Genomic DNA, 24,577 nt, shown 5'->3' with positions numbered 1-24,577 from the left:
GAAACTAACTGTCCTTGACATTAGAGAGGATAAACTTGCATAGGCCACACAGCACAGATCCTGAGCCATAACTGCATTAGAATAGGGTTTATTTCCTACCTTCTGGCATGCAGTTTCAGTCTAAAATACCAGCCACTTCCTGCTCTCTGAAACTCATCAGCATATTATTGCTGATTTGGCTGAGGATGGTGAGACAACTTAGTTCTTATAGACTAATTTATGGCACAGAGAATGGAGAGTTAAAATAACTCGGAGTTGAAAATCTGTTTCTGTCATCTGAGGTGAAATCACACTACTTACAGTGTTCTCTGTTGGAACAGAGAGAACGGAGCATCCAAATAAAAGCTGCAGTGTGTGTAGATTTGCTGCAATAAAGCAACTGCATTTGGAAGATCAGTGTATTTGGAATTCCCACTTGACTTAGCCTACACTAATCCTCTGTGATTCTCAAGACTCATCCATCTTTTGCACTGGCCAAAATTGCGGACGGATAGGAAATACCATGGCCTCATCTCTGTGATTTCCCCAGAGATGCACTTTAAAAAATATTACAGTGATTTTTTACTCAACATGTCAAGTTGTAGGAATTCTGCCACTTTCTGAGGTCATCTGTCTTACTTACCCAGAAACTGGGGAAGTAAACATGGTAGGGACTCAGGGTCCTATTGGGATGCATGTTAGTAGTGTTCAGGGAATTTTAAGACAGGGAATTAGGTGCTTACAAAAATCACTGGAAAGTCTGGGAACACAAGCGTCAGAAGGCTGACACCAGAACTTCTGAGTTTGAAGACACAACAGCAGAGCCACAACCACTAATACTGGAGTTTTTCCCATTATACAAATGAATTACAAACCTAGCTGGCTGCCATCTGTTATGATCTCTCTAACTCTACTGTACATAAAACTCTTGCAGAGATTTTTGAGAAATGTGTCATTCTGAATAGCATGCCAATCCTACTGCTGTTGTTATGGTCAGCACACCTACCTTGGCTTTAGCAGTTAATAACCACTATTTGCCTTCTTCTATCTTAGCATCCCTATTGAAATCAGGAGCCCTCTCAACCAAAAAGTTATTTTCTTCTTACCCCAGCACATGAATAAGAACAACAAACCGCTTTTTATACCTATTCAGTTCTCAAGCCTTTGTTATAGGACTTATTTTCTAATCATTTCTTCCTTTTCCTAAGCAGGAGGAGAAAGTTGAGAATAGATGAGTGGCTCACTTTCTAATGAAAATTCTATGTCTTAATATCATTTTCTAGATCTTAATTAGATATATGGCCTACTAAATGACTATCTGTTATTTCAGTTCAGTTCAGTTCAGTTCAGTCGCTCAGTCGTGTCCGACTCTCCGCGACCCCATGAATCACAGCACACCAGGCCTCCCTGTCCATCACCAACTCCCGGAGTACACTCAAACTCATGTCCACAGAGTCGGTGATGCCATCCAGCCATCCCATTCTCCGTCCTCTCCTTCTCCTCCCGCCCCCAACCTTTCCCAGCATCAGAGTCTTTTCCAGTGAGTCAACTCGTCGCATGAGGTGGCCAAAGTACTGCAGTTTCAGCTTTAGCATCAGTCCCTCCAATGAACATCCAGGATTGATCTCCTTTAGAATGGATTGGTTGGATCTCCTTGCAGTCCAAGGGACTCTCAAGAGTCTTCTCCAACACCACAGTTCAAAAGCATCGATTCTTCAGCGATCAGCTTTCTTCACAGTCCAACTCTCACATCCATACATGACCATGGGAAAAACCATTGCCTTGACTAGACGGACCTTGGTTGGCAAAGTAATGTCTCTGCTTTTTAATATACTATCAAGGTTGGTCATAACTTTCCTTCCAAGGAGCAAGCGTCTTTTAATTTCATGGCTGAATTTTAAAAAATTAATGCAATATCCATTACAAAGTGAAATAAGTGTGTGTGGAGAAAGTGGAAGTATTTTGTGCTTTAAGTATACCTCTTGATACACCTCTACTTTCTAAAGCAAGATGACATTTTCCAAGTGTGGTGGATTAAAAATGATCCAAAATTGTTTACGGCTCCTTTCATCAAGAGGTGGTCTATTTTCCACCCCTTAAATCTGAACCGGCCTTGTGTATTAGTCTGTTAAGGTTGCCATAACAAAATACCATAGACCGGGTGGCTTAACCAAAAAAAATCATTTTTTCATAGTTTTGGAGGCTGGAAGTTTAATATCAAAGCATTAGCAGAGTTGGTTTCTGGCCACACTTCCACTGTGACGTTTTCTCTGTATACGCACATCCCTGGTCTCTTCCTCTTCTTATAAGAGCACTGGTCTCATTGGATAATCGCCCCACCCTTATGATCTTATTTAACTTTAATTTAAAGGCCCTATCTGCTTTTAAATTATATTAAGTCACATTTGAGGTTAGGGCATCAACATACGAATTTGGGGGGAATGCAGTTCAAACACCTTGCAACTTGTTTGACAATAGAAAGTTGCAGAAGTGATAATTTGTGACTACTAATAAGGCCCCGAGAAGCCTTCGCAGCTTCCTCTCACCTCCTTTGAAAGCTCAATAATATGTGAAGAAGCCTGAGCCAGCTTGCTGGAGAGGCTTGTGGAGATCTGAGGCACCCCAGTTGTTAACTCCAGCTAACTGTCCACTAAGTGCAATTGCAAGTAATCTAAGTCAGTGCCACATGGAGCAGAGATAAGTTATTGCAGCTGAACCCTGAACAAACTGCTGCTTCAAGAACTGTGAACTAATAAATACTGTTATATTAAACCACTAAATTTTGAAGTGGTTTTTATTCAATGACAGATAACTGGTATACCAAACCTTGTCTAATTTTCATTAGTTCTTTCATTATCCCATGGACAGAGAAGCCTGGTGGGCTACAGTACATGGGATCGCAAGGAGTCAGACATGATTGATGCAACTTAGGACAATTATATGTTATAGATAAGAAAAGTGTTTTTAAAGAGGAATAACTTAAACACTTAGTCCTATTTTATGTATCAGTTCAGTTCAGTTCAGTCGCTCAGTCGTGTCCAACTCTTTGTGACCCCATGAATCACAGCACGCCAGGCCTCCCTGTCCATCACCAACTCCCGGAGTTCACTCAAACTCATGTATAGACAAAGAGAAATAACATATCAACCAATATGGTTGTTGATAATGTAAGTAACTCCATGCAGCCTTGTAAAACAGGATATGATAAGCCTGCACAGGGACTGAGAAAATTCCATTTAAACAAATACCATATATTAACACATATATGTGGAATCTGAAAAAAATGGGTATAGATAATCTTATTCACAAAGCAGAAATAGAGCCACAGACATAGAGAACAAATGTATAGATACCAAGGGGAAAGGAGGAATTGGGCTGAATTGGGAGATTGGGATTGACATATATACACTAACGATGCTATATATAAAATAGATAACTAATGAGGACCTACTCTGTAGCACAGGGAACTCTACTCAGTGCTCTGTGGTGACCCAAATGGAAAGGAAATCCAAAAAGAGGGGATAAAAGTATACAGTGACAGAGGATGAGACGGTTGGGTGGCATCACCAACTCAATGGGCATGAGTTTGAGCACACTCCAGGAAATAGTGAAGGACAGGGAAGACCAGCATGCTGTATTTCATGGGGCTGCAAAGAGTTGGACATGACTTAGCGACTGAACAACACCAACAAAGTATATGTATGGTTGATTCCCTTTGCTGTACAGTAGAAACTAATGCACTATTAGTTAACGAATCAAAGACAGAATTAGGAGTTTTCTAGCCTGATTTATAGCATATATCCAATTCTCTTGGAGTTTCCTTTTAGGTTGGTCCTGATGTAGTGGTCCAAAAGCCTAAAAGTTATTTTTGGGTCATTCTAAGGGTTCGTGAAAATGAAAGTGTTAGTCGCTCAGTCATGGCCAACTTTTTGCCACCCAGTGGACTGTGGCCCTCCAGGGATTCTCCAGGCAAGAATACAAGGGAGTGGGTTGCCATTCCCTTCTCCAGGGGATCTTCCCAACCCAGGGATTGAAGCCGGGTCTCCCCCATTGCAGGCAGATTCTTTACCATCTGAACCAACACTTCAGGGTTCATACCTATTATAAAATGTTACAAAAAATATTTCTAGAGCCACCCTACCTCCCAGCTCATCTTTCAAATAGAATCAGGCTCAGGTGGCTTGAACTCTGTTCCAGGAACCGTGCAGCAAATCCACCCTGGTGTGACCTGAAACACCAGGGAAGAGCCAGATTGTAAGCCAAGAGTTCCCTGCACTGGGGAATGTTATCCTTCCAGTTGCCGGCTGCTTCCACGGCAGACGTTTCCTTACCCTTTTGGTTATTTTCACCTTTCTTTCAGATCTCTTTATTCCCAAGTGATTTTTATTCGTGGTCTTCTGATGTTTAAGTACCTACCACATCCATTTTCATGCTTCTCCTTTACTGTGCTATTTTTCATTCTCTTCTAAGCCCTCCCTCGCTGCCACATCTGCTTTCCTCCCTTTCATTATTTCCACATTCACTATTCCACGCCATCCCACCTGCTTTCCTTTGTTCAGTTCAGAACACTGGCCAGAAGCTTCCCTGTTGCTAAGTAACATCACCCCCACACACTCTTTTCCACTCTCAGCTCATTTCTTCTGCTGCTTTTAAAAGTGCATGGGTCAAACGGGCTCTCAAAGAACATGAAGGTGCTTCGTTCTTCTCTTCATACCCAGGGCATGCACACCCTTCTGCACTGGCCTCTTCTTACTAGATTTTGACTTCTTGTTTTATCTGTTATCCGTTCGATTCCCAGTTTGGGAAGATCCGCTAGAGAAGAGATAGGTTACCCACTCCAGTATTCTTGGGCTTCCCTTGTGGCTCAGCTGGTAAAGAATCTGCCTGCAATGAGGGAGACCTGGGTTTGATCCCTGGGTTGGGGAGATCCCCTGGAGTCAGGAAAGGCTACCCACTCCAGTATCCTGGCCTGGAGAATTCCATGGACTGTATAGTCTGTGGGGGTCACAAAGAGTTGGACACTACTGAGCGACTTTCACCTTCACTTTATCTGTTGATTTGCCCCAGGCTGTGAGATAACACTAACACAGCAAAAACCATCCCTTTGAGCTAAGACAATTTATAGATGGGAGGAAGGGATACAGTGTCTGCTAAAGGGACACAAAATAGAAAATACTTAGACTAAACATGTTACATAGCATGGCCTGGGCTCATCAAATCCAGGTTTCAAGAACTTTCCATTAGGGATCAAGATAGCCAGCAAGTCCCTTTTATAGACCTTTATCTTGTTGAGTTTTGAGGAAGTTACCAATGGCCTGTTGAGTCTGGTTTGAACAAAATAAAAGATAAAAAGAACACAAGAGCTCATTAGGCAGTTTTTCAAATCTCAGTCCTTTTCCAGACATCAATCTGACATGATATTTGTACCAAGGCATAACTGGAATTGTGTCAGCAGCCCTTCGCAGCATGCTCTTAAGACATTCCAAGTCTTCTGGCACATTTTAATACTTTAATGGCAATGGTGCCTCCATATGTCCAAACACTAGGACAGAGTAACAGAGATACCAGGACCTTGAAAAAAATCCTCTTTTCCCACTTGCAATGCCATAAATAATTTCCCTCCCTGGTGTGAATTCCTTCTCTCTCCTTGTGCATTGATGCAATGCCTGGGAAGCCTTCCCTGATAACCATGCCCCACGTTGTTGCTCTCAGTTCTTTGCCCACTGTCACCACTGAGCTAATTGCGGGGTACTGGGGCTGCTTTGTCTGTGAGCACCACAGCCTTTCACTCGCTGTGTGTCCTTGCTCCTCGGGTACAGCTGTCTGTGAGGGATGAACTCAGAGCCCGCCTGTAATGTATACTTGATCAGTTGCCTTACATTTAGTCATAGAACATAGGTACTCTGATAAGGGAGTTGTTCTTAGTTTTATTTTCTAGAGAAGAAAAAGAGCAATTGTTTCCTTTGTATTAAAGTCCAAATTTATCAGCACTCAAAGTACCAGCAATGAAACTTGTATATTTGCATCACTATCCAGATTTGCAGACTGAGCATTTCAGTAGAGAAAATTTTCAAGAGCCTTGTTTTGGCCTGTTGGTTGATATTCTGAAAGTAGAAACCCCATGAGACTAAAATCCACTCCAAGATATTCTAAGAATGCCTGACCAGAACTGGAATTGGCAAGCTACTATGATTTTCCTTCTAGAATGAAGACCCTTTGGGATACTATATCTTCTGAAAGGTTCAGAAAATTTTAATATGATTTTAGTTTTTATTTTAGGGTAATCTCAACTCCTGAAATATATATATTTTAACTTCCTGAAATTTTTGATTTATATACTGCTTAAACAACTGAAAATTACACATAATTTTTACGACTCTTCAATATTCTCTCTTTTAACCCTCTTCTCTCCAACTTGAGGTAGCAGTCAACACCGTGTGTCATAGTAGTTTCTTTTCTTCACATCTCCACATGTTTAACTCCTTTATCCCCTTCTGCCACACTTCATCACTGTTATCTATCGTCCCACAGTATCTCCTGTGACTGCAAACTGGTGCTCTGTCCCCATGTACAAGGACAGGGAATGGGAAAGGAGAAGAAGGGTGTTAAGAGAGTTCACTTTAAAAAAAAATCGTTGTAGTTTAGTTGCTTTACCGTGCTGTGTTAGTTTCTGCTGTAGAGCAAAGCGAATCAGCCATATGTATACAGATATCCCCTCTTTTTTGGATTTTCTTCCCATTTACGTCACTACAGAGCACTGTGTAGAGTTCCCTGTGCCATACAGTGGGCTCTCACTGGCTGTCTATTCTGTACACGGTTAGTGTGTATATATTAATCCCAACCCTCCAGTTCATCCCACCCACCCTCCCTTCCCCCCTGGTGTCCATATATTTGTTCTTTACACCTGTGTCTCTATTTTTGCTTTGCAAATAAGATGATTGGTGCCAGTTTTCCAGATTCCATATATATGTGTTAATATACGATATGTGTTTTTCTCTTTCTGACTTACTTCACTCTATATGAATCTCTAAGTCCATCCATGTCTCTGCAAATGACACAATTTCATTCCTTTTTATAGTTGAGTAATACCTCACATTCAAAGAGTCGGACACGACTGAGCAACTGAGCTGAACTGAATACCTCATGTCTTTTAATTCCTCATTCTCCTTATTTTAATAAGGAGACACCATAAGTCATTAAACTACTTCTTTTCATCAAACTTGATTTTTAATTACTACAAACAGTACTATGATAAGATGCATTGCATATATTTTTGTACCCATATCTTGCAGAAGATGCAGGTTTGATTCCTGGTTCAGGAAGCTCCCCTGGAGAAGGGAATGGATACTCCAGTATTCTTGCCTGGGGAATCCCTTGGTCAGAGAAGCCTGGAGAACTATGGTCCATGTGGTCACAAAGAGTCGGATATGACTGAGCACACATGCACTAGGTGTTTCCAAGGATACAGAGCTAGAATTGGAATTTCAGGGGAAAACAGCTTTATATTTTTGTTTTATATATCTTGAAATAAATATAAACTTTTATGTGTCAAGATAGACAAAATATATAAAAAGTTAATTCACAAAAAAGCAATAAATGACCAATAAACATAAAGATACTCAAACTTTTATTAGCAGGGAAATAAAAAGTAAACAATGGGATATTACTTTATAGCTCATGAACTGGCAAACATTAAAGAAAATAAAACCTATTACTGATAGAAATATGGGGGTAAATTGCCTTAGCTTTTCTTGGAAAGCAATCTAGCAACATCTATTAAAACTAAAAGTATATATAGAGTTTGACCAACAAACTCATTCTTAGAATCCAACCCATGGAAAGACCAAAAGCTTAGAGTTTATAAACAAAGACGCTTTGGGCAATATTCATCTTTTTCTACAAATACTTGCTAAGTGCTATGTTGCCATCACTTCAGAAATGAATAAGACACAGGCCCTGCCCTCAAGGTATTCACAGCCAAGACAGCTAAGTTCCCAAGCACTGGAGTTCACAGGAGAGATGCTGAGGAAGCAATTCAGGCCTGAGATGGAGGACTGCAAAAACATCACTGAAAATTGCACTCACATAGCTTGGTAAAATACAGCATGTTCTTAAGGCCTTGGATTAAGCTGAATGATCCAGGAGAGCTGAAAAGGATCAAGATGACTGGACATGGGAAAACATAACCCTTAACTGGACATGAAACAAAAGTCACAGGTAATCTAATTTTTCTAATGGCAGGGGAGACAGAATATGAGGTACACAGTGGAAAAAGCACTTACTTGTTGTGATAGAATCGAAAGAGTCTATGATTAAATGGTAGCCAAAAACATTGTATTGTTCTATGCCTGGTACAGAGTACACTCTTGAAAGGTATTTGTTGACCCAACAAAGATGGGAAGAGAATGTAAACATGTTCAGCTCAATGGTGATCATTTTGGAATGTACAGAATATTGAATCTATGTTGTATATTAGAAAGTAAGATGATTTTGTGAGTCTGTTATACTTCAAAACCAAACAAACAAACTCAAAGAAAAAGAGACCAGATTGGTGATTACCAGAGATGGGGGGGAAGGGGGAAGGGGGAAGGGGATGGGAAGTTGGATGAAGGTGGTCAAAGGGTACAACTTTCAGCTATAAGATAAGTAAGTACTAGAGATGCAATGTGCCACATGGTAAATATAATTAACACTGCTGAAAGATATATACAAAAGTCCTTAAGAGAGTAAATCCTGAGTTCTCATCATAAAGATTTTTTTTCTTTTATTGTATCTGTATGAGATAACTGATGTTCACTAAATTTCTGATAATCATTCCCTGATGTATGTAGGTCAAATCATCATGTTGTATGCCTAAAACTCATACAGTGCTGTGTGTCAATTATATCTCAATAAAACTGGAAGAAAAAAATGCAATATTAGTATAAGTGTTTAAAATGAAAATGTAATTATTCTACCCTCTTTAATTTAACAAATATGTATAAAAGTGTTTGGCTCAGGGCTTCCCTTGGTGGCTCAATGGTAAAGCATCCACTGCCAACGCAGGAGACAACGGTTTGATCCCTGATCTGGGAGGACCCCACATGTAGCAGAGTAACTCAGCCTGTGCACCGCAACGGCTAAGCCTGGAAGCCACAACTACTGAAGTCTGCGCACCCTACAGTCCATGCTCCGGAACAAGGGAAGCCTCTCCAGTGAGAGGCCCATGCTCCCCAACTAGAGAGGAGCTCCCCGCTCACCACACTAGAGAAAAGCCCTCACAGCAAAAAATATAAAAAAGCCAGCACAGCCAAAAATAAAAATAAATACATACATAGAGGGTTAACGAGATCAAAGTTTGGCATGCCTAAAACTGTGACCTATATTTATATTAAAATAAAAATGTTTAGCTCAGATAAACTTAGATTTAGTCAATGATTTCACCTATTTATTAATCAGACGTTTTCTTAAATAGATTTTCCTTCTTCTCTCTTTCCCTTCTTCCTCTCTTTCCTTCCATCCTTCCATTCTTTCACCATTTTTCAGAAGGAAAGACTCCAGCCAAATGGAAATTCTAAATCCTGTTAACCTCAGTTTGACCCTGTTATTTCACCATTTAACAATGAGACAAAATCATCAGCTCCTAAATCATGAAACTTCAATGCCAAAACCACGTTGAGCAATTTCTAAAGGATACGGTTTTTTTTTTTTCCATAGGAAAAGAACATCTAACATGAGGAACAAACAAATCAGACAGTTCATTAGAAGCTCATTATGACAACCAAGATAATGCCAGTCAAGACTTCAGGAAGGAGCCTCCAGACTGTGGAGAAATAGAAGCAACACATCCAGAGAGCAGGTACATTTTCTCCCTCATGACTGTCATTAAAGGAAAAGACACGTGCGTGGGTTCAGCTGGAAGGCCGGGACCTCCATGGAATCATGCAAACGTTTCCAGGATCCAAGTCCTGCTTGGCAAGGCTCCCATATCAACAGTGAAACAACTGCATAGCAACCCCATATGCCCATCTCTCACCCTTATTGCTTGTCTAGGGAAAACACCCCTACTATTCACTGTCTGCTCCATAAATTTTGTCAAACAGCAGTTGAGTCTATACGCCAAGTTGAGAGCGACACAGGCTGGTATTTCCCAGCACATGCTGTTCACCACGTGGGCTTCTGGAGCTCTGCCTCTCAGCTTCAGAGGCACTCGAGTCCCTCTCTCCTCCCCCATTTCCTCTCACAAAGACAACACGCAATAACCCTTAGCACGTGTGTATGTGTGTGTGTGTGTGAGAGAGTTCCCAACTGGCCAAGTACCTTTTGATCTGGTGACCTGTATTATGAATATCAGGAAAGAGCTTCCAGTTAATTATTATTTTTTTGCATTCTCAGGAGTACACAGAGTCCACAGTAAGAGCAGAACAACAGCCTCTAAAACAAAGAAAAGCACTCTAAATGTGGCTCTGCTAGACCCATTCGCCATCTGTTTATTTCCTCTGCGTATATTAGGGACTCCAGGAAAGGCACCAGCGTGCAAACCCAGACCAGAGTACTTTTCCTCTTTCCAAGAGGGTATTTCCTTGAACTTTCCCATCTGCCTCTGAGTAAGATGTAGAAAATATTACTTATAAAATAAGACTAGCAAGTGACTCACAGTGAGTAAAAATAAATCGGTGCAATTTGCCATCTCGAAGAGAAATAAGGTAAAACCCTCCACAATTGGAGATGCAACTCACTTTTTCAAACCTCCTCAAGGAACCTCTTCAAACGATAGGCAGGAAATGGGTATGTGCCGGGTTCAGTTGCTCAAGAACACTCAAGTGACAGCCTCATCATACATATTCATGAGAGGCAACCTGAGCTCCGGTGTGAAACCGTGTTTCCTGCACACACTTCGCAGCCCACACTGCCAGGAAACACTGTAGCGCTGGAGAGACCAAGGGCCTTGGTTTCTAACACGGTTCAGAATGACAAGTGTTCATTGCCGCCTTAATTCACACATTTGACTGGATTTTCTTCATCTCCTTATGACAGCTCAAGAAGTATCCATCTGCCAGGATGCATTTTAGAGCCTGCATTGTGCAAATGTGAATTTCAAGGCTTTGTCTAATAAGCAAAAAGGAATAAGGTTATTTATTTTCAGTAGAGCCTTGGGCATTTATTATTAATACTCTAATGGAAAAATAGGTCAGTAGAGCATACACAGGAAGGCAATTATCCTCTATACACTGCTTCTTTTCTCAACAGATTTTCTACAGCAAAATACCCAGAGTCGGCTTCAGTTCAGTTCAGTTCAGTTCAGTCACTCAGTCGTGTCCGACTTTCCGCGACCCCATGAATCACAGCACGCCAGGCCTCCCTGTCCATCACCACTCCTGGAGTTCACTCAAACCCATGTCCACAGAGTCGGTGATGCCATCCAGCCATCTCATTCTCCGTCGTCCCCTTCTCCTCCCGCCCCCAACCTTTCCCAGCATCAGAGTCTTTTCCAGTGAGTCAACTCTTCTCATGAGGTGGCCAAAGTATTGCAGTTTCAGCTTTAGCATCAGTCCGTCCACTGGCCGAAAATATGAACCAAGGGCTTTGTTCCAGTGCAGTTTGGAGATGCATATACTGGATTTTTCATTCAGTCAACAAATAGCAATTGAGAGTACATGAACACTGTTCTAGGCACTTGGAAAACTGCAATGAACAAAAGAGATAAAAGTTCTTCCATCATGAAGCTGTGACAGTTTATTGCCATGTTCTAGAGAGAAAGAACATCTTGCTGTGTACCTGGCATAGAAGATTCTGGAACTTTCAGTTCACTGTCTTTCAAATGCCACTGATGACTCTGTGGATGAAGTTAGTGTGTGTGTCCATGTGTGCTGTGTGAAAGAGAGAAGAAACGGAACAGGAAAAGAAACCAACAGTGAAACACAGGATAAACCAAGAGAGAAACTATTTTTTAGGAGGAATAGGTTTACCTTTATGATCTAGTGAAAACACAAGACAGTAGTACTGAGCACCAAAAACAGAGACACAAAGGAACTGGAACAGATGGGGAGACCTGCCATTCTTTGTGTTTGGAAGACACAAAATATCAACTCTCCCTGACAATCTATAAATCTGACATCAGATCCCCAAAACTTCACAATGATGTTTTGAACTAGATAAGCTGATTCTCAAGTAAGAGGAAAAATCTGGGCTGGAGAGGAATGGTAAGCCCTGTAAGATAGTGAAATACAAAGCTTCAATAACTAAGAGCACAGTACCAATTCATAAGTAAACAGACAGAACAATGGAGCTGAAAGAATGCCCAGAAAGACTTGCAAATGCATATGGGAATGTAGTGTCTAATCACCACGGCTCGTTCCCCAGGGCTCTGTCTGCCTCACCACCGTTGTCAACCACACTGCTGGTCCTTTGCCTCTTTCTCATTAGTAAGAGGCTCGGTGCTAACCAGAAGCCCCTGGCACAGAATGGCTCAAGATTAGGAAAGAGTGCAGGATTTAGATGGTAAGAAGCCCAGTAACCATTCTGTTCTACCGCTTGTGGTTTGACGAACTTGAATTTGGAACTTATGTGCGCCGAGCTTTGGTTTCATTGTCGATAACGGGAAAATAACAAAATCTATATCAAAGAATCATTATGAGGGTAAAATAAGTTGATACATATGAATATGCCTAACAAATTCTGGTACTGAAAAAAATGAAAATATCCTAGTTGAATAGCTTAGTAGGCACCTTAACTCTGGGTTGATTGTTTAAAAACTTGTCTGTCTGTGGACAGAAATTGCTTTCTAAAAATCTCAAATCTCTCTTTGCTACACAACATTAAATAAATCAATTTTGGAATAAAAGAATTATCTTTAGACTCAATGATTTCCTTACAGAAAAAATTCTTTACAAAGGAGATATATTTTTCAGTGGGTCAATTCACTCCAGTCAAAGAAATTTTGTTACATAGCACATGCAAGGACATTTTGATTTCAAAGTTTGTAAGGAAAGGATGGAATTTTTCAAAATGTTCCTTGACTGAGATGGGACTAGTGGAAACCTGTCTTATGTGCAGGGACTGCCCAATGCCCAGCCCCTATACACAAGAAGCTTGAACAATTTCTGTAGAAGGTAGAAATACAAACACAATGGCACATAAATTTTTAATTCAGCTTTTTGTTGTATTGTGTATCAGTGCCTAAGGGATAAGAAGATAGTGAAAGTTGTGGGAATGAAAACCACATATTCTCTACTCTTGAACACTGTTTGAAAGGGACGAAGTGGCATCACTTGGTAGGAAGTGCCAGGCTGAATGGTCTAGGGGGGTACATCAGAGGTGGAAGGGGTTGAAGGGAAGGACAGTAAGGGGTCTGATGAGCACAGTAAGGGCCTTATAAGACAGTAAGTTGAGTCCTAAGGTGATAGAACACTTGCGGCAGAACTGTAACGTAATTTGGTCAGGCAAATGATGAAAATGCTTGTTTCTGGACAGGATGGTTTGTATAAGAAAGGAACTAAAAGTGGGAGATTAAAAACTATTCCCCATGTCTAGATGCAATGCTTCAGTCCAACCTAGCCTGACCCCATGGGAATGGAGACAGTGTATGGCTTCAAGAAGCCCTGTAGAGCAAGGATGCTTAGAATTGGAGATTGCCTGGACAAAATGATAGAAAAGAAAAAATTTGATCAAGTTAGGAACATAGAAGGTTGGCAGGAGAATGGAGCCACTGACAGTACCGGGGAGCTTCTGATCTGATGAGGACTCTTAAGGAGAACAGGGAGGAAAATAAGCTGATTTTAACTGTGTTTAGGTGTAGGTGGCAGTCAACCAACAAGTGACCTGTATCAGAAAAAAAGTCAAAACTCTAAATATAAAAATTTCAGAATTCTTAGCAAAAGAATATTGTGCTGTTTTTTTCATCATGAGGCTAAATGTTTTGTTCCCTATTCAGTTCAGTTCAGTTCAGTCGCTCAGTCGTGTCCAACTCTTTGCAACCCCATGAATCACAGCACGCCAGGCCTCCCTGTCCATCACCAACTCCTGGAGTTCACTCAAACTCATGTCCATTGAGTCGGTGATGCCATCCAGCTATCTCAATCTCTGTCGTCCCCGTCTCCTCCCGCCCCCAATCCCTCCCAGCATCAGAGTCTTTTCCAGTGAGTCAACTCGTCGCATGAGGTGGCCAAAGTATTGGAGTTTCAGCTTTAGCATCAGTCCTTCCAATGAACACCCAGGACTGATCTCCTTTAGAATGGACTGGTTGGATCTCCTTGCAGTCCAAAGGACTCTCAAGAGTCTTCTCCAACACCACAGTTCAAAAGCATCAATTCTTCGGCGATCAGCTTTCTTCACGTTACGCATGCACAAAAAGTCATGACTATCACTGACCTATATCTTGTTTAAGGAAAATATATCTGTTACAGATACCAATAAAAGAGTCTTTCCTTCCACTCCCTCCTTGATAGAAAAAATTGCAGAGGAACATGTTTTTGGCAATCTCGCTGAGAGGGGAAACAATTCATGCAACATCATCACCTCCACCATCTGTCTTGCTCCCTAGCTTAATGCATTTCCTATAAGTCATCATTTTGGTCCTCTCTGGGACACTGGTCAATAAACAGGTGAGATGTTTCTAGGTCACCGTGTGGACTCTGACAGGAATGTCAGTGTTGGGGCCAGAGCTGGCTCTGATGGAAATACTGGCTGTTTACTGTCAGTGTATGTCACAACATTACATAAGAAAACTGACGTCATTATTTTATCATTCATACCTTGTTTTATTATAACTGGACTGATTATTCTTGCAACTCACCAGGTTTGATTTTGAATAATCTTCAGGTGTTCCCGCACCCCAAGACAAGTTCTCAACGGATTTTTTTAATTTGAGAATTTTTAAAAGAATATATTTGCAAACATTTTAAGCAACAGAACTTTACTTATCCTAATGAGAACCCCTACATAGGAAATAGGTGATTGTTATGAAGGTCTCTCTCATCCCATTTAATATTTCAGTGATTAATGGGAAATATGTCATTCTTTATGAACCTCTGAGGTGTCCATGGAGATGAAAGCAAGTCCAAAAGAGAACCTAGCCTCTGCTGAGCACCAGTGGAAGAGTATGACTGCCCAGTGGGACTGCATATGAGTGAACACTATATGTGATCTGTATAGGAGCACGCCTTGTGATACACAGAAGCACAGGCCGTGAGGTCAGATAGACCTGGGTCTGAATCCTGCTGTGTCATCAACAGGTTATTAGCCTCAAGACTCTGCTTAAATATCTATGAAATGGATATAACATGCTTCTTGAAATGTTATTACAGGAGGAAAATGAGGCAATGTGTATAAACAGCAAGAACAGTACCTAATATATAGTTAGTGCTCAAAAGTGGTAGACAATAATAATTATTATAATAATAATTAATATATAATGATAATTATTACTATAGTAGTGACAATAATAATTCCCTTACTTTATAGAGTATAATCACCATACTTTATAGAGTAAGACAGCAGCCTGTTGGTAATAAGTTCACCTTTGGCTAGTTTGACCTGAAATAGAGTTTCTAGTTCTCCTAACGGAGAAGGCAATGGCAAGCCACTCCAGTACTCTTGCCTAGAAAATCCCATGGATGGAGGAGCCTGGTGGGCTGAAGTCCATGGGGTCGCTAAGGGTCGGATGCGACTGAGCGACTTCACTTTCACTTTTCACTTTCACACATTGGAGAAGGAAATGGCAACCCACTCCAGTGTTCTTGCCTGGAGAATCTCAGGGACGGGAGAGCCTTGTGGGCTTCCGTCTATGGGGTCACGCGGAGTCGGACACGACTGAAGTGACTTAGCAGCAGCAGCAGCAGCTCTCCTAACAGCCCACTCGAGTGTTCTTGCCTGGAGAATCCCGGGGACAGGAGAGCCTGGTGGGCTGCCGTCTATGGGGTCGCACAGAGTCGGATACGACTGAAGCGACTTAGCAGCAGCAGCAGCTCTCCTAACAGAAGCAGTATTAGCAGGCCAGGTGTTAAGGAATCAAAATGCCACCCCAGGGTATGGTGTTGTTCAGTTGCTCAGTCATATCCAACTCTTTGAGACCCCATGGACTGTAGCACTCCAGGCTTCCCTGTCCTTCACCATCTCCCAGAGCTTGCTCAAACTCATGTCTATTGAGTCAGTGATGCCATCCAACCATCTCATCTTGTGTTGCCCCTCCGTCTCCTCCTGCCTTCAATCTATCCCAGCATCAGGGTCTTTTCCAATGAGTCAACTCTTCACATCAGGTGACCAAAGTATTGGCGCTTCAGCCTCAGCATCAGTCCTTCCAATGAATATTCAGGATTGATTTCCTTTAGGATTGACTGATTTGATCTCCTTGCAGTCCAACGGACACTCAAGAGTCTTCTCCAACACCACAGCTTAAAAAGATCCATTCTTCAATGCTCAGTCTTCTTATGGTCCAACTTTCACATCCGTACATGACTACTGGTAAAACCAAAGCTTTGACTAGATGGACCTTTGTCAGCAAAGTAATGTCTCTTCTTTTTAACACACTGTCTAGGTTTGTCATAGCTTTTCTTCCAAGGAGCAAGCATCTTTTAATTTCATGGCTGCAGTCACCATCTGCAGTGATTTGGGAGCCCCCCAAAATAAAGTCTGTCACTGTTTCCATTGTTTTCCCAGCTATTTGCCATGAAGTGATGGGACTGGATCTTCATTTTTTGAATGTTGAGTTTTAAGCGAGTTTTTTCACTCTCCTCTCCACCTTCATCAAGAGGCTCTTTAGTTCCTCTTCACTTTCTGCCATAAGGGTGATGTCATCTGCATATCTGAGGTTATATGACCCCTCAATATTTACCTTGAGCAGAGTAGCTATGATTTTAATTAGAAGACCTCGCCAGTAAATTAAGCTCTCTTCCTTCTGTCAGGATTGTGTAACCTTCTATAGAATAGACATTGTTTTAAGAATCTCCAGGGAAACAGATTCCATAACTTCCCTCAACAACCTATTTTAGTGTTTAGCCGCTGTTTCCCTTGGTAAATCTTCAGAATTCACCTAAATCCTTTGCGCTCTAGTTTTAGTCTGATCATCTCACATTTAACTCAGATATTACTGATAATCATATTGGTATTGAACCAAGTGACAGCTAGAAATACATACATATGTGCTAACACGAGCATTCAGTGTCAGCCTTATCAACTACGATGTGTTAACATGCAGAAGAGTGCTGCACCATGGACATGATCAGAAACACATTAGCAGTGTTTGCTTAAAGTCACAGCCCAAGTTCCTCCTCGACAGTTATCACACACAGACTCATGTGACATGAATCAGAGTGAGCAGCATTTTAAAAAATCCCAAAATGAAAGGAACTGTCCTCTGAATTGTGTCTGCCAAGTGTACTGCATCCCAGGACGTTGGTTAACTCTCTAGAAGCTGCCCCTTCCCACCCACCTTCTGAGAGGTCTCTGCCTTTTACATTGTGTTCAGGATTAATCTAACAGTCACAAAAACAACACCCCCTGAAGCCATCATTAGGATGTACCTTTAAGTGTCAGAGAAGTTCCAGCCTGGGGGCCACTGCTTTGCTCAGTGGATTAGGAAAGCAGTGCCAAAGGGGGATTCCAGAGACTTCTCAGGTGGCACAGTGGTAAAGAATCCACCTGCCAAGCAGGAGACACAGAGACTTGGGTTTGATCCCTGAGTTGGGAAGCTCCCCTGGAGAAGGAAATGGCAACCCACTTGAGTATTCTTGCGTGGAGAATCCCCTGGACAGAGGAGCCTGGTGGGTTACAGTCCATGGAGTCGCAGAGAGTTGGACACACTCAATATGCCAGCAAATTTGGAAAACTCAGCAGTGGCCACAGGACTGGAAAAGGTCAGTCTTCATTCCAATCCCAAAGAAAGGCAATGCCAAAAAATGCTCAAACTACCGCACAGTTGCACTCATCTCACACGCTAGTAAAGTCATGCTCAAAATCCTCCAAGCCAGGCTTCAGCAATATGTGAACTGTGAACTCCCAGATGTTCAAGCAGGTTTTAGAAAAGGCAGAGGCACCAGAGATCAAATTGCCAACATCCGCTGGATCACGGAGAAAGCAAGAGAATTCAGAAAAACATCTATTTCTGCTTCATTGACTATGCCAGAGCCTTTGACTGTGTGGATCACAATAAACTGTGGAAGATTCTGAAAGAGATGGGAATACCAGACCACCTGACCTGCCTCTTGAGAAACCTGTATGCAAGTCAGGAAGCAACAGTCAGAACTGGACATGGAACAACAGACTGGTTCCAAATAGGAAAAGGAGTACATCAAGGTTGTATATTGTCACCCTGCTTATTTAACTTATATGCAGAGTACATCATGAGGAATGCTGGGCTGGAAGAAGCACAAGCTGGAATCAAGATTGCTGGGAGAAATATCAATAACCTCAGATATGCAGATGATACCACCCTTATGGCAGAAAGTGAAGAGGAACTCAAAAGCCTCTTGATGAAAGTAAAAGAGGAGAGTGAAAAGGTTGGCTTGAAGCTCAACATTCAGAAAACAAAGATCATGGCATCTGGTCCCATCACTTCATGGGAAATAGATGGGGAAACAGTGGAAACAGTGTCAGACTTTATTTTTTGGGGCTCCAAAATCACTGCGGATGCTGATTGCAGCCATGAAATTAAAAGACGCTTACTCCTTGGAAGGAAAGTTATGACCAACCTAGATAGCATATTAAAAAGCAGAGACATTACTTTGCCAACCAAGGTCCGTCTAGTCAAGGCTATGGTTTTTCCTGTGGTCATGTATGGATGTGAGAGTTGGACTGTGAAGAAAGCTGATTGCCAAAGAATTGATGCTTTTGAACTGTGGTGTTGGAGAAGACTCTTGAGAGTCCCTTGGACTGCAAGGAGATCCAACCAGTCCATTCTAAAGGAGATCAATCCTGGGTGTTCATTGGAAGGACTGATGTTAAAGCTGAAACTCTAATACTTTGGCCGCCTCATGCGACGAGTTGACTCACTGGAAAAGACTCTGATGCTGGGAGGGATTGGGGGTGGGAGGAGACGGGGACGACAGAGAATGAGATGGCTGGATGGCATCACCGACTCGATGGACATGAGTTTGGGTGAACTCCGGGAGCTGGTGATGGACAGGGAGGCCTGGCGTGCTGTGATTCATGGGGTCGCGGAGAGTCAGACACGACTGAGCGACTGAACTGAACTGAACTGAACTGAGCAGCTAAACAACCACGACAAAGGAGCACTCAAGCTGGATGACAGCATCTGCCTGGGTGCCTTCCTTGCAGAAACAGCCGAGCCGCCCAAGACCCTGAATGCTTGACATTTAGACTCAGAGTTCCTAAAGAGTGTTTTTATGAAACATGGTATGCCCCGCACCCCCCTTAAGGTGATAAAGGGTATGACACCTCTCTTTCCTAGGGGCCAGCCTGCCCCAGGGAGGGAGACGACAGGTGAACGAGTTCGCAGCAGTCCTCATGGCAGCTGGACCCCTCTGGAGGTCTGCATGCCTCTTCGCAGTCCCCGCATCTCCAGGCATTCTTTCCCTAAGTGGGTAGGTGAGCAGGACTCCAGAGTCCCCATTTCACCTCCCCAGGCATTCAGTCTAAGTGGCCGTCTTTTCCAGAGTTTTCATGTCAGGTGCCCTGCCCTGCCTAGTTAGAATTGTCCGAGTGCTGCCTGAACTTGCTGATAGGACTGGGTGCTTGAAGACATAAAGAGAAAAAGAAGTGGAAAAGATAACTGGGAAGAACAACAGTGCCTGGCAGACCGACTTTGTCTCTACATCAGGGGAGCATACAACAGATGAGAATATTACCCTTAACCAGGTGTTTGTAAAGCTTTGTGTAAGAATGAACTGACAATAGTATTTTCTTTCTTTTTAAGCATTTGACTTTTAGAAACTCCATTCTAAACTTGGGAAGAGAAGGCTGCCTTCATCTGTCCACCGCACCTGTCCAAGAACCCTGATGGGAGAAGAAGGCATGCTGTAGGGCTTCCCACTCCCCCGCAGAAAGTAGCCTTCCCACCCACCCCCAAAGATCCACTGGTCCAAACTTCAGAGTAGGGATCTGGTGGGGCAGAGGACACATAGACCTGAGGCTGCAATGGCTCACACGGTTTCCAGATGTGATAGGTGGGGGCAGCCTCCTTCAAAGGTTTGTTCTTGAAGCGCAGTTGTGTTGCAAAGAGCCCTGTGCAGAGGTGAAAGAGTGTCTGGAGTCAAGCTTTCCCACTTAACTGATTTTGCATGATTTCTTAAACCTCTCTGAGACCCAGTCTCCTCTCTGTGTAATAGGATTCATGGTACCTGCGTGTGTGTGTGCTTAGTCGCTCAGTCATGTCCAACTCTTTATGACCCCAAGGACTGAAGCCTGCCAGGCTCCTCTGTTCATGGGGATCCTCCAGGCAAGAATACTGGAATGGGTTGCCATGCCCTCCAGGGGATCTTCTCAACCCAGGAATCAAACTGGGGTCTCCCACATTGCAGGTGGATTCTTTATCAGCTGAGCTACCAGGGAAGCCTTCATGGTACCTGGTCTGCATTTGACAGTGCTCAATAGGAAGAGGAGGAGAAGAGAAGAGTGTGACAAAGGATGAGATGGTTGGATGGTATCACTGACTCGATGGACCTGAGTTTAAGCAAATTCCGGGAGATAGTGAAGGACAGGGAAGCAGGCATGCTGCAGTTCATGGGGTCACAAAAAGTCAGACACGATTTAGCAACTGAACAAACAAAAACAAATAGCTGGTCTGCATTTAATAGGGCTCAATAGTGCTCAACTCCCCTGAGTTTGTGATGAGACAAGGGCATCGGGTCCTTAGCAAGCATTAAATAGAAACCGCCCTTGGGGGCTGCGTGCTGACTGCAGCATCGCTTTCATTCCACCTCCTTGCCCATCACTCAAACCAGGTCCCGTCATTGTCACTTTCTCCTGCTAGGATTTCCAGCTACAGGGACAGCTGGAGGTCACAGCGCTGAGACACCAGCAAGCCCAGACATTCAGCCACAAGCAGCAGCGGCCCCTCGGGCGCCTGCCATGCAGAGAGGGCTGCTGGAGGTTGGGCTTAGCGGCTGCAAGAAGACAGGATGCTGAGCACAGTGGGGGTTGGGCTGGGGTTTTGGTTGGGGGCTTTCCCTTTCGCCCAGGAAAGCGATTGAACCCACACTTATCTCTCTGGTTGATTTCTCATGAGTCTACTCTCTTGGTTCCTAATCCAGCAAGATGAATGTTCTTCATTGCATTTCAACTTTCTCTTTTTCCCTTTGAACTACCATTTCTGCCTCTTCTGTTCTGATCTCCTTTCCCCAAACTCCCATCCTTTTTCCCCCTGGGTCTCCTAACATCTGCACTTTTCTCAGTAGGAACTGGGGGAACTTCTCCCTGCAAACATCTGGAGCTGCCTGGGAGCCCCTAGGCTCAGACTGCCGCGCTGTGAAATGCACTCACATGGCAAGCCAGTGCCTGTGTCTAGATGTGACTGAAATAATTTTCATCCTTGGAACATGTGAGGCACCTCGATCTTTTCTATCCCAGTCTTTTTAACTTTTGTCTTCATTTTCCCTTTCCCCGCTCTCCCTCTCCCCTCCCCACACTATTCCTCAGCCTTAAACTGATACTCAGGACTCATTACTGTCATTACTCTCGTTCATGGATTGAGACTTAGGAGCCCTGGCCCTGGGGAGGAGATCCTCAGCTTCACTTTCTGAAACACATAGTATCTGCACAGAATGAGAAAGCCACTCCTCCCAAAACAGATGAAATTTTAAAAATTCTCCTAAAATAAACTCAGAGACAGAAGGACAGAAGGATAGCAGGTCTCTAAGGTATATGGAAGAGCCATCTTGGGGGTTAGGAAATGGGGATCATTGTCTTGGTGCTTTGAGGACAAAGCACCCTTGTTGCTCTCTTCATGATTCCCAGTATCTTCTGCCTCCTCCCTCCCCCAGAAAAGTTCTGAGGAAGGATCTTGCATTGGTCAGAATAACGGCCCCTCAAAAATGTGCATGTCCTGGTCCTGTCCCTGGCACTTGAGACTATGTTATATTATGTGGCAAGGGGAGATTAAAATTTCAGATGAGCAAATTGATACAACCAGTATGGAGAATAGTATGGAGATTCTTTAAAAAACTAGGAATAAAACCACCATGTGACCCAGCAATCCCACTACTAGGCATATACCCTGAGAAAACCAAAACTGAAAAAGACACATGTAACCTAATGTCCATTGCAGCTCTTTTTACAATAGTAAGAACATGGAAAGAACCAAGGTGTCCATTGACAGATGAATGGATAAAGCAGCTGTGGTACATATATACAATGGAATACTACTCAGCCATATGAAGGAATGCATTTGAGTCAGCCATAATGAAGTAGGTGAACCTGGAGCCTATTACGCAGAGTGAAGTTAGTCAGAAAGAGAAAAACAACAATGATTGCATACTAACGCATATATGCACAATCTAGAAAGATGGTCCCAATGAACCTATCCGCAGAGCAGCAGTGGAGACAGATATTGAGAACAGACTTATGGACACGGCTGGGGAAGGAAGAAGGAGAGGTTGGGAGGTATGGCGAGAGTAACAGGGAAACACACGTTACCATATGTAAAACAGATTGCCAATGGGAATTTTCTGTATGACTCAGGGAACTCAAATCAAGGCTCGATGGGGTGGGATGGGGAGGAAGAATGAGGGATGTTCAAGTGGGAGGCAACATGGGCAAACCTATAGCTGATTCATGTTGAGGTTTGGTTGAAACCAATGCAATACTGTAAAGCAATCATCCTTCAATTAAAAATTAATTAGTTAAAAGAACTTTTCCCAAAAAACGCAGATGAAGTTAAGATTGTGAATCAGCTGATCTTGTAATGGGAAAAATATGCTAGACCGTCTGGCTGAGACCAGTGTAATCACAAGGGTCCTTAAAAGTAGAGGTTGGGGAGTCTAAGTAGGATGCCAAACAGAAAGACTCCACGACTCGGGTCTCTGGTTCTGCTATAAGGAGCTTGGAGGTTGTCTCTCCATCTTAACAACAAGTTTTTACCTTTTTAGGTAAACAGATTGAAAAATCAACAACTCTTCTAGGATACATAAGAGCAAGGAAGACCCAGGGCAAGCCACTGCCTATGAGACTAGACAGACAGACGTAGGCAAATGCATGGCATTTCTGCCTCTCTAACAGAAGCTCAAGAGGGGAAGTTACCACAGGAACCAATGCAGGTGTTATCATGAATTATTACTGATGAGTAGCTGGAGGCTCAGTGCAGACAATGCTGAGAGTTAAATACTCCAGGGGAACCCCCTCAGAGGGGGTCCCCACAATATTGTGAGATAAGATCTCTCCAGGAGCTTAGCCAGGTTCCCATGGTAAATACTGGAGGGAAAAACTGCTCTCACACTTCCAGCATGAGAAGGGGAGGGGAAGAGGAACCATTTTAAAAATGCCAGAACATTCTCTTCTTAGCAAGGCCTGCCCTCTGCAGAAACTCTTTAACTGAGCCTAACTGGCTAGGTATTCTCTGAGTCTAACTGACCGAGGGAAAGGAAATATCCAACTCCAGCCCACTTAGTCATCCTGTTCCACCTAAACAGGAGGGAAAACCTGAGGAACACTTAGGAGTTCCCAACCCAGAGGCACAAGCTCACGAAAAGACTGAGCCCTAATCAGGGACCACTCCCAACACCTCACCACCACACACTGTTCACAGCGGCTCCTTTTACCTGGTACATCATGTCCAGCTATTAAGAAAAAATGACAAGGCATACTGAAAGACAAAAGACACCATTTGAAGAGACAGAGCAATCGTCAGACCCAGACCTGGCTGAGATGTTGGAATTCCCAGACTGAAAATTTAAAACAACTTTGATTAACACGCTCTAATGGATAAAGTAAACAACTAGCAAGAAAGCCTGCACCAGCCACTATTGGCTTAGAAGGTAGAAAGGTGTATAAGCCGAGGGATAGAGACAGCCTCTTGAGGCTGGAAAGAGCAAGAAAACAGATTCTCCCCTAGATGCTCCAGAAAGGAAAACAATCCTTCACCTTGATTTTACCCCAATGAGATCCATTTCAGACTTCAGACCTCCAGAACTCTAAGAGAATAGATGTGTGTATTTTAAGCCACTAAGTTTGTGATATTAAAGCAGCAACAAAAAATGAATACCAGTATATTTTTGGTCAATTACAGCATACAATGAGTTGGAGCATTTCTGAGTTCAGGGTTTATTAAGAATACCCCCTTTCTTCTTGCATGGCTGGTCCCGGCATTTGGCATTGTCCCCAGTCTGAGAAAGGAAGAATGAAGTGAGGTCTGGCCTGACGACCTGCCAAGCCACTGAGGTCAGGATTCTGGAGGATAGGGTGGGTAACTGTGATGCTCAAGACAGGGGGTTCCCTGGGGGGTCGATTCTTCCTCCTACTTCTCAGCAAAGATCACAAGACTCTGTCACTCTGCAAACTGTAATTTTACTTTTTTTATTTTTGCCACATTGTGCCACTTGTGAGATCTTAGTTCCCCAATCAGAGATTGAACTCATGCTCTTAACAGTGAAATTGCCAAGTCCTAACTGCTGGACCACCAGGGAGGGAATTCCCTATCTGATTTTTTTTTTAAAGAATAAAGGCTGTCACT

At 42.9% G+C, this 24,577-nt stretch overlaps 2 protein-coding genes across 2 annotated transcripts in view; both read right to left on the bottom strand.

The window, feature by feature from the left end:
* Positions 1-10,716, bottom strand: part of LOC148776297 (uncharacterized) — a 51,843-nt gene extending 41,127 nt beyond the window's left edge. Inside the window, exon 1 of the mRNA XM_088840469.1 lies at positions 10,616-10,716. Within this exon, the coding sequence (XP_088696595.1) occupies positions 10,616-10,648 (33 nt within the window). The 5' untranslated portion in view covers positions 10,649-10,716. The remainder of the gene's footprint in view (positions 1-10,615) is intronic.
* The window catches only part of CEP85L (centrosomal protein 85L), a 209,058-nt gene extending 198,324 nt beyond the window's left edge, over positions 1-10,734 (bottom strand). The window contains exon 1 of the mRNA XM_088840583.1: positions 10,698-10,734. The gene's annotated coding sequence lies outside the window, so the exon portion shown is untranslated. The remainder of the gene's footprint in view (positions 1-10,697) is intronic.
* Positions 10,735-24,577: the final 13,843 nt, after the last annotated feature.

This window comes from Moschus berezovskii, chromosome 10 (genome assembly GCF_049115385.1).
Source record: "Moschus berezovskii isolate FMDL1 chromosome 10, NW_MosBer_1.0, whole genome shotgun sequence".
Classification (NCBI taxonomy): domain Eukaryota; kingdom Metazoa; phylum Chordata; class Mammalia; order Artiodactyla; family Moschidae; genus Moschus; species Moschus berezovskii.
Note: the sequence above shows the minus strand (reverse complement) of the source record. Positions and strands in the feature narration are given on the sequence as shown.